Source organism: Pelmatolapia mariae, linkage group LG20, assembly GCF_036321145.2.
Source record: "Pelmatolapia mariae isolate MD_Pm_ZW linkage group LG20, Pm_UMD_F_2, whole genome shotgun sequence".
Classification (NCBI taxonomy): domain Eukaryota; kingdom Metazoa; phylum Chordata; class Actinopteri; order Cichliformes; family Cichlidae; genus Pelmatolapia; species Pelmatolapia mariae.
The window spans coordinates 28017144-28028363 of NC_086244.1; the positions used below are offsets into that span (position 1 = coordinate 28017144).

An 11220-nucleotide genomic window follows, 5' to 3' on the forward strand; every position below is an offset into this window, starting at 1 on the left:
GTTCAGCAATGACAATGATCCCAAACAGACTGCTAGTGCAGTAAAAGAGAAAAACGCAATGAAACACTATCAGTCATTGATTGGCCTCCCGAAAGCCTGAACCTGAACATTACTGCAGCAGTGTGGGATGATCTAAAGACAGTCAACATCCAAAGAAGAGCTTTGAATGTCCTTGTAGAAGCCCAGAGAACTATTTCTGAAGACTAGTTAAAGAAATTAGAAAAAAGCTGCCCAAGAGAGTTCAGACTGTGTTGCATAATAAAGGTGGTCACAACACATATTGCCTTTTAAGCTTTTAGAATTGTACAAACTCTGATTGTGACTTAAATACTGTATTTCCATGTACGTTTGCAGACCTCAATAGAATCACTGCGGCTGACAAAATGTGAAGAAATCATGGATGACTCGAGATTTGTACACAGACCTGTAGATCTATTTATTTATATTAATAAACTAAATCCTGCTTCCTGTTTTAGAACATTGTGATTGTGGTGCACAGTCAAAGGTTTTTGAGAAAGTTTGCAATCATTTATGAATTAATTTGTAATACACAAGGGTGCCACTGATTAATTTTGGTGTTCTTTGCTTAGATAAAATACCCACTATCATCTAAGTGATCCCAGTTTTTCCAGCACCAAACATAGATTCAGTGGAACCATTATAAAAAGACATAATGCTCCTATGAAACTACTTACCCTACTTTCCTAGTGAACAGCAAATGTCAATATTTACAGACTGTAGTGTTTTACATAATGTTACCACTAGATGGTGTCAAGGCATCGATGATGCATTTCATATGTAACCAACAGGATCTCTTCTATTCCCTCCACACGATACAAGCAAAATGTAACTTTGGAAACTTAGATGTATTAGTTTCATATCCAAACTGAGAACATTGCTCCATACTCTTTATATAATGCAACACCTGCTAAAATGTGTATGCGAAGAACAAGTTTCATTAAACAATAATTTCTGATAAAAGTGAAATCAGAGGCAACAAAGAGTGTAAATTTGAATCTTTTATTAAGTCAAAAGATATATCAGTATTTTTTGTCTTTAACGCCTACTGGTTTATTCTTATGAAGTCAGAGAAGCTCCTAAGCATACCATGCAAAGCCATTCAACTTTAGCTGCGAGACCTTTCATTTCTTAGGGCAGTGACCAATCGTATCATCTTTGAAGCAGTGGTCAATAAACTTAGTGCTTTGTATGCTGTTAAAAGCTTCCTTCATGTCCTTTGGAGACTAGCAGCACTCTTTTAAAGCACCAAGCTTTTAGCCTCAGCAAATCATGAATGTTCCCTTAACTGCTACTTCATAGCTAGATGAGTGGAGATGTGTGCTGGGCAGCGAGAGATCACTCTCTTCCCTAATTGGTGAGTCTAATGTACCATTAGGGTAAATAGCAAAGGGCCTGTAACATGCACAGATCTCGAGACCCAAACTTTGTCTCATTGATAGTACAAATATGAACTCTTTAAAATGTGATCCCTAAGTTTCACATTGTATGACATAGTCCTGAGATTTACTCACCCGCTATGTTTAAAGCCATTGAGAACCCATTACATTTCAGGAATTTGTTGGTGTGCTTGGAGATCATTCCTGATTTTTATTTTAAAAAAACAGGAAAAGATTTGTACATACAGAAAAGCTCTCGCTTTGTTACAACACTGCTGCTGCAAAATGCACCTACTTGCATCTCCCTTCATCATCTGACATGTCACCAATGTGATAAAGCACTGCGCTGCTTATGGCTTTATTAGCAAAGTCAAATACTGGCTGAATATGACTGGAGGCTACATACTCACTGCCCATTAGAATGTATCATATGCAATTATGCAGTTATTTCAAAAGTGTCCCCTTTTTCCCATGCACGGTTTGTTCAGATATATTCTCCGTTTAGCCATATTCATCACCAGATGACTGTAAAATACATCCTCTTTCAATAAAAAAAACAAAAAAAAACAAAACAAAAAACCCCCCAAAACAACTGAACCCCACCTGGCTTAAAAAATAAACACACATATCCAGACTTGAATGTTAAAACAACTAACGAGATCACAGTGACAGACGTAATGCAAAATGAACATCATCAGATTATACAAGGATACAGTCATTACACTGATAGAACATAGCAGTACACAACTAATCAATACTGAACACACAAAGTGAGTCTCACTACGTATATATACTGTATATATAGTTATTAATATATATAGGAAGGCAGGTTTGCTTTGAAGAGAACAAAGACACTCTTTCTTTCTATTTTAGGTCCCTTGCAATAGCACTAATTTATACAGAATTGCAACCTGTATTTTAAATGACAACACAGAGGAGTAGACCACCCATTACCCACAGCAGATTTAACTGGACTGACATCGGGTTCATGCAGGGAAAACACAACCATTTCCCAGTGATCTGGTAATTTAGTGTGCTCAATAGCGGTAATATCTGTGTATTGTTTCCATTTTTAGCTTCTCAGCTTTTGTCCGGGGCTCAAAAAGGTGAGTAGTCTGAGCGGGGAACAGGTTAAAAGCTCAAAATGGGATTCTGTGAAATGTGAGCATCTTGGCCAAATGTAACCAGTCTGCGCTAATGCTAAATGTGGCTCTATTTAAGTAGGATTTTTTGTTTTTTTTGCTCCTCTTCGTTTCTCCACCTGGTATTCCAATGTGTGAGAGAGTGGAATGATTCACACACACACACACACACACACACACACACACACACACACACACACACACACCACCTCTCAGATAAATGTGACTTCCTTTTCTCGCCCACGCAGGAGACGTTTAGTGGTGCACACAGTGTCTGTGACTATTCCACCTATTTTGCGTACAAGCCTACTGCACCCACAAATGTGTACGTCTTTGTGTGTTTAGCTGCAAGATATATTAATAACTATCATTTCTAATAGAAGGTATTCTTTGAAGCTGAATTCAAAAGCGTAATGAATTATCATATCTTACAGTACTTTTCACCCGTGTGACTAAGTTGGAGTGTAAATGTGTAAAGAAAGGTGCAGGCGTTTCCCTCATTAACAAGCTGCGGACTACCTAAAGGGCGTTGCATTCATTTCCTAGTTGAACGATTGCTTTTGAACTAAGTAAGGGCAGCTTCAATGACAGAGGTACACAAACAAAGCAAACACATCTGGGCTGAATTGTGGCTGTCGGTATACAGAGAGCCAGGGAGAATGGGTTTGTGTTGCTGTGACTCATGATAACACACCAATCCCCTTCAGCTCAAAGAGACAAAGACACAGAAAGAAGAGGGACGCTACATCCCATCAAAGGAAGCAATTAGCATTTACGCCAGGCTGGCCTTGTTGTATTATGTCATGAACACCGCGTACGTTAATGAAATCTTTCTTGTTTTTGCTAAGAGACAGTCTCCTGTTTAAAAGTTGTTAATGAAATATGCACCGCACACCAGGTGTCTTGCACATGAAATTACTTTTACAGTTAATTCAGTAACATGTGCTGGCAAAGGGATCTTTTCAAAAGATCCCGGGTCCCCTGTGTTAACAGAAAATTTCCTGTCAGCAGCCACAAGCACTAAAATGAGCCTTTTCTTGTCAAATTATGCACAGCCTCATATTACACATAAGCTTAATTTTCTGGTGGAGTCAGGAGAGTTTTTATTGTTATTCAGCCTTCAATGTTTACCTGTTAATACAACCTAGATCACTTTCTAACCACCATAACAAACAGCTACATTTTCTGTGATATGAGGATCTGCCCATCTGAGCAAAATGCAAGATGAAATACTTTATGACAAAGTTTAAGATGTATGGGTAGAAATTTGTGCTATTCCGGGGTTTTGTGCAAGGTGCAAAAATGCAATAAAATAAACTCTGCAGCTTTTTTTTTTTTTTTAATGTTGCGGCTGACAGAAACTAATCCTGTAACTTGACCGGGAGAAGGAGTCAAACTTGACGGCAAGTGGCACCTCGGTGGACAACAAACAGAAGCCTTGTCATCCTTGTAAGGAGTGTGGCACCTTTCTGTATACAGAATTCAGACGATCTGTTGATAATCAGTCATAACAAAATACTTCCCTGCACCTAATGTGTATCTGTTGGAGGTGCTCGCTGCTTTTAATTGTGTAAGACTGCAAATGTTTCTTTTGGGTTATACTGTGCAGCAACTAAGAGGCAACGTTTTTGATGACAATTCATTTGTGAAAAATAATTAGCCTGGAGTTAGTTGGCAGTTTTTTAAACTGATTCCCTTAACATATAGCTGCTGGAGTATGACGTAGGATGAATATGACCTGTGGTGGTTTGTGCTACCTCAGTGAATGACTAAACATCTGAAAAATCTGTATCCTTCTTTATCTTACTCATCCAGTTCAGGCTGGGATCTCGGATAACATTGTTTTATGGCGTGCTGTTTTACTATAGAGGACTCAAGGTTAAGGTCAAATGTATTCATAGCCTAGTGACGTCAGTCAGTCTAAATCTCTTTCTCCTTGATAGAGGAGAGGTACATGAATCTGTGCTCTAATGTTTACTTACAATACAAGCTATTCTAATCCTTAATAATAAATATAATTATGAGCTACCCATGGATTCAGTATATATACTATTTGTGAACTAAAATTCTTCTTACATCTAATTTCCGTCTATGCCTTTTATTTTCCCAACTTTTTCAGTTTTATTGATCACTTCCTGAGTGCTGACGTCAACGACAGAACATCTACGTTTCGCTCTCGTAAGACTCTTAGTTTTCCCTTTCCATCTACACTGATATTCCTTCACAGTATGAATATTAAGTGCTACAGATCAAAATGCTGGAAAAGTTCTGCCTATTGTCCTTTTTGACAATGAGACAGTTTGATTTTTACTCCCTTTGAAATCCTACTTTCACTTGCCAGCGACCGCAGGTGAACATTTCTCGGCAGTTTTCTCCCACAAGGTCACAGTTCACATGAACTAAAACATGGCTCACGTTGTATCACCTACATCCAGTCATGTGGCATCCACTGTCTTTGCCAGTCTCATCTCAGACCACCATGGGAGTGTCTGAAAACACGGAGCTGATGGACTCTGCCACTGACTTCTTCCTTTTGCCCTTCATTAGAGAACCAGCCTCTGCATCCAGATCATCATCGTCATCATCCTCATCCCCATTGGGGTTCAGCTTACCATTTTGTCCCTGCAAGTCCTTGGAGTCTATGAAAGCCACATGCCTGTTCAGTTCGGCCTTGAGTGCCGGGTCCTCGTGGGTCGGTGTCACACTCAGCATTGAGGAGTGGATGCTGTCCTCACCCCGAGTTTTACCCTTGTTAGGGCAGCAGAAACAGCGACATGGTGTCAGGTAAAGATACATAAGCACCAGCACCACACTGGCCAGGCAACCTACCAAGGTGGTGTATGCTGTGTTCAGGGTCTCCCCAGCCCCCTGCATGGTGAAATTGTGAACCTTGAGCACTACGTAGATAGTCTCATTAAAGCTCTCACTCGTGGCAAAGCAAGTGTAGGTCCCAGAGTCCTCAGACCTCACTGAACTAATCTGCAGACTCCCATCTGACAGCACTTTAGCTGTCTGGTTGCTCCCAGGTGTCACCAGAACATTACTGGGCAATGTCCAGGTCTTTAACATATTTCTGTGTTTGGTGTCGCAGCTAAGAATCAGTGTTTGCTCCAGAAAAGCCTCTTCATCTGCCTCCTTGAATGTGCTGCAGTTCATACTATCACCGCTGAGGTCAAAAACGCGTGCTTGGGTTTTTTGTGGGCCAGGTAAAACACAAGTGTAGTCGTCTTTAAAGTCCACAGCAGAATTGAGCTTTCGCATGTACCAGTGTACCAGGAGGGTGTAAAGGTCACAGTGGCACAGCAGAGGGTTACTGTGGAAGTAGAGGCCATTTTTAATCCAGGCGGGCAACACCTGGAGCTCGTCAATGGGCAAAATCTTGATCCTGTTGGTGGATACGTCCAGGAGGCTGAGTTTCTCTAGGCGGGTCTTTTCTTTGACCAGCTCCACAGGGAAGCGGGAGATTTGGTTCTGGCTAAGGTACAGCTTCTGAAGGTTAATCATGCTCACAAAGGCTGTGCGGTCAATCTGTGAAATCTTATTATTGTACAGCAGGAGGACTTCTAGGTTGACCAAAGGCTCAAAGATGAACTCATCCAGCTGCTTTAACTCATTAGAGGACAGGTCCAAGTAGCGCAGGTGCTTCACATTTGTGAACGCCTCTGAAGACAGGAACTGGAGACCATTGTGACTAAGCAGGAGGTTATGCAGATTCGGGAGCTTGACAGGGGTCCACTCAGATTGCAGTCGGATTATCTCATTATAGCTGACATCCAGCACAGAAGTGTAGAGAGGTAGACCAGTCGGGACGATGGTCAGATTCATTTTGGAGCAGCTGACGATGTTCGCGGCGCAGATGCACATCTTATGGCAATTTAGTGTAGAACCCGCTGCCTCTGGGAGCCAGAGGAGAGTCGCACAGAGGGTGAGAAATAAGGCCCATCTCTGGGACTTACTCCAGTGAGGTAATGTTTCCAACAGGCTGTCACCTGTTCTGGTGGAAGGCTGCAACATGCTTGCAGTTGTTCTAAATCCCAGAGAGTTTCACTACGATCCCATTCTCAAAAGAAAAAGCACGGAAGAGCAGCTGGAGGATTCTCAGGCACATTGCTAACTGAAGGCTGAAAGAAGCAGAAAGATAACGCTTTTAGACAGAGTGTTTGTAAACACAAAAACATCCATTCACAAAGCGAAGGGAAATGATTCAAGTCATAAAAATAGGACAATGGAAAATCCTGCATTTAAAAAAAGGGGCGACCCCACCAACACAATTTCAAACACTCTCTCTCTTATTGAATGATCTTCTAACTGGCGGACCTGATTCATGTTTTATTGAAATTTTAGCTATCGTTGTTTTATCTGTTATACATTAACTGCATTATTATAATCATACCTACCTACTGCAGACCACCAGAGTAAATAACCACATATATTTCCCCCCTCCGAACCAGTTTGAACCTACAATACCACATCCGCGGTAACCACTGTCTCCCAAGCTCACATCTCCCAAGCGCACGAATAAAGACAACAAACTTTCCTCTGCAGCTTTGCACCGTGCGCGTCTTTCTTTAAAACAAGTACACAAGCACGCCGCAGACGGTTACTCACGCTAACCCATGTGCATTCACACTTTCTGGAAGACAAAAATTGACCCCCCCCCTTCCCCCATTTCCCTGCTTCCCTGGCTCACATTATTTTTCTGGCGCACATAAAAAGACACAAATGGCACTACGTTAAAAAAACACAACTAAAATATATAATTGTAAAACAGTGTGAATGTTTACATCATCACCATTTTCTGAAATACCCTTGCCCATTTGTGGATGAGCAGTTCAGTCGTTGCATTGCACCATTCTGCCAGAAAACAAACAGGCATCACACGCCGTGAGGCGAGAGATGGGGAGGGAAACCGAGAGGGACACGTACCTTCAACCGGGATGCAGCGGCGCTTGATTTCATTAAAACGGCCCCTTGTTTGTTTACAGCGTTGCTGCACTCAGATATCCGCCGTCTGAGTCTCCGTGCCTGCCGTTGAGGACGGCAACGGATGCAGGGAGGAGGGAGAGCACTAGAGATCTCCTCGCCAAAATAATAATCCCCGTCCACGAGGCATCCAACTCTCGGTACAAAAAAAAAAAAGATTATATAAAGAGAAGACAACTACACGTTCTTCTAACTAATACGATCATCAACAGATAAGCGACCGCGTTCTAAAACCTATGATTTCATTCAAATGTATTGCTCGGAACACGCACGACCGCACATCCGTCTCTTGCGGATAATTGGCGCATTTTGCGTTCGGATCTCGTCGGGTCTCTGCAGCTGCCACTGAGATAATTAAGAGTGAGCAGTCTGTATCTGACAAGCTTCCTGTGGATCCTCATAGGCCTGCTGCTTTCGCCGTGCAGTGCTGGTCTGCAGTGGTTGACGTGTGTTTTTCGGCTGAGGCAGCGCGCTAAAACCCAGAAGGCGCTGTTTACAGAAATTAGCTTCACCAAAGATACCCAGGAGAGGAAACGAACCAACTAAGAAAATTAGGCCAAGTTTTGGGGGGTTGCTTTTTTTTTTTTTTAAGCTGAAGTATTTTTGCAGGTTTATATCTGCGTGGTTGTGATTATGTAGTATATTTGGTAGTTTTACATCACCAAGATTGCCACTAATTTCAAGATTTTGTGCACATCTATGTTTTGCTAAAAACAAAAAAGACCCAAAACAAAACATTACATTATATATTAAAAAAAATGTACAGAGGCCAATGACTGCTTGGCATTTCATATCCTGACCCATCACGCCAGGCAGACACTTGGACATGTTTTTAACAGGGCCTGCATGCAGATATTGATCAGGTATGTTGTTAACCAGAAGCGATACAGTTATTTGGGATTAAAACAGTATCTGGTACAGAGAATCATTTGGTGGCTGGATGTCCCGATCTGGTAAATAAGAGGCAGATTTCACACACGTGTGTGTCCCACATTTTTCTCTGCTTGTTCTGATCCATCATCACTTCCCATCTGACAGATGAGCGCGTTAACAGTGACTACATGTCCTGAATAGGGCTTCTATTTTTATTTTGGCACCATGAAGGTACCAATAAACAACCCCAACCCACCCAAAAAAGTTTGGATGCTGTGTAACATGTTATTAAAAACAGAATGCAGCGAATGGAAAGTGGAGCATATCAAATGTTTAAACTAGGACATTTTACTACGTCATGAAACATATTAGTTATGGCAGAAGCACACCTCTAAAAAACTGTGATAGCTGCAACAGAAGGCTGGTGGTACTAAAAATAATAAATAAATAAAATAATTTTGCAGTTAATTAGGTTAACTGGCTACAAGTCAATAACATGATTAAGCATAAAAAGAGCATCTTATTTTGCCAGAGTTTCTCAGAAGTGAAGATGGGCAGAAGTTAAACAATCTGCAAAAAAAAAAAAAGCTTTTTCAAAATGCAGGACAATTTCAGAATAATGTTTCTCAGCACAAAATTGAAAAGATGTTCAATATCTTATCATCTACAGATTCTAATATCATCAAAAGTTTCTAAGAATCTGGAGAAATTTCTGTGTGCAAAGACCAAGGCCGAAAAACAGTACAGTACTAGATGCCTGTGACCTTCTGACCCTCGGGAAGCAGTGCATTAAAACGAGGCACGATTCTGTCATGCAAATAACTGTGTGGGATCAGGAATATTTCCAGAAATCTCCAAAAATCATTTTATGTGAACAGAGTTCACTGTGCCATCTACAAATACAGGTTAAAGCTCTATCAGGGGAAAAATAATCCAGAGCATGGTGCTGTCGTCTGTTCTTTGTGAAAAAGAAGATTGTTCTGTAATTTGGCAAATAAAAATTTAAAATTATTTTTGGAAAATCCACTCGACAGCAAAGGTGAGGGAACATCCAGGTTGTTATCAGTACTAAGATCAAAAGCCTGCATGTCTGACAGTACAGAGGTGTTTTGGTGCCTATGGTATTTGCAGCATGCAGATCTGGAAAGGCACCATTGTCACTGAATAAGGTATATGCAGGTTCTGGAGCAACATCTGTTCCCATCCTGTCCTTTTTAAAGATGGCCTCGCATATTTCAGAAAGAGAATGCTAAACCACCTACTGCAGCTGATACAACAGCCTTGGTTCATGGAAGAGTCCAAGAACTGACCGTCCACCAACTGAAAACATTTAGAGCATCGTGGAAAAAAATACAACAAAATAACTGGTAGTTTATCTGACTGATAAATTCATGAGTCAACCTTGATTAAAAGGAGCTTCTCAGCAAAATCATCTTTAGATGTTTTTCCTCTGCCCTTTATTACTCTTCAATAGATTGTTCTGGCATGATTTGCCAGTTCTGAAGATTTCCATTGCAGACATGTGTGCTTTGATTTTGAATGTAATTCTGTTCCTGAAATCCCAAACAAACACATTTGAAAAAGCTCAGCTTCGAAGCCTCTTTCCAGAAATCATGACCCACTTACTCAAAAAATGCACAAACCTCGTTGTGAGCACTTTTATGTAGGAAGTATTTTCCCTCTACTGAACTACACCCACCAATGTATCACTCCACTGCAGAAGAAACTGCAGAAAAATGTAAGAAGAGGCTCGTACTACTGACATTGGGACAGTCTCTAGGGCCAGGAGGAAAATAGATATATTTGACTACATTTGAGTGGCATCTTTGAACCCCACAGACTCTATGTCTCTAGGCAGCTCGCCATGTCTACTCTTTGAGCCCTTATAACATTGAAAGCACAAAACCTACTCCTTAAATAAAATTTTTATATATTTAGTTGGTGATTAGGTTGCCATTTTAAATCTGCACCTTAGTGCATTATTACATGTTTGAGGAGGGCAGGTGGCCACCAAGCTTTACAATGCTTCCCTGACGTAGCCCATGATAGTCTTCTTCACTGTGCACACTCTGTTTATATATTTGATTAGGTCTGTTTCTGCGTGCTGACTGAGCGGGAAAAACCTTGTCATTTTTTACTCAAGCGAATCCACCCACATGCTGCTTTTTGAGATATTTTATTTCGGGTTTTCCTCAATTCACAGATCTGCTGCAGCGATTCCTAGCTTTGGCAAAGCTGTGAGAGCCTGTGCATTGCCAATAAGCTGCTACACCAGTGTAGCCTCCTACTCAGAATGCCACCAGAAATCATTTAATAAATGAAGGTCACAGCAACAAGAGACATTTTATTGTCAGTTTTTAAAAAAAAAAAAGTATAGCAACAGATTTAAAAAATAAATAAATAAATTTTAAAAAAGCACACACGGTGACTGACACTTGTGATGGACCCTCAGTTTTGTGGCATCCTGAATTTCATCCCTGTTATTTAAGTATCCCCTTTTCTTTAGTGCGTCCTCATGTTATTCGTGTCCCGTACATAAATGACATCAAGCACTCGTTTCTCAAAAAAAGCAGAGAGGTTTTCTGTTGCTTCAGCGTCACCTGGATTTCGTGCTTTAGCAAGACACATTTCTGTCTTGGTGCAAGGCTGGATCCCACCTGTCTGAGACATCAAACCATAGCAGAATAAAAAGGCAGAAGCTTTGCTGGAAGCTGGAGTTGCCTTAAAAAGATGTGCTTTGGCAGGTGAAACAAACAGATCTAAAGCAGAGCATTGTAGATGGACACCACTCATTATTTGCTTTAATGATATTCAGTGCCAAATAA

General features: G+C 40.9%; 1 protein-coding gene across 1 annotated transcript; it reads right to left on the reverse strand.

Annotated features, from left to right (window-relative positions):
* Positions 1-1006: 1006 nt before the first annotated feature.
* amigo1 (adhesion molecule with Ig-like domain 1) lies at positions 1007-7978 on the reverse strand. Its single transcript, XM_063463527.1, has 2 exons — positions 7466-7978; positions 1007-6660 (listed from the first exon to the last, which is right to left on the reverse strand). Exon 2 carries the CDS (start codon positions 6551-6553, stop codon positions 5009-5011), a length of 1545 nt encoding a protein of 514 aa, XP_063319597.1. The 5' UTR covers positions 6554-6660; positions 7466-7978; the 3' UTR covers positions 1007-5008.
* Between the last annotated feature and the right edge of the window lie 3242 nt (positions 7979-11220).

Coding starts and splice junctions, on each gene's coding strand:
- amigo1 (XM_063463527.1), bottom strand. CDS start 6,553: ATGTTGCAGCCTTCCACCAGAACAGGTGACAGCCTGTTGGAAACATTA.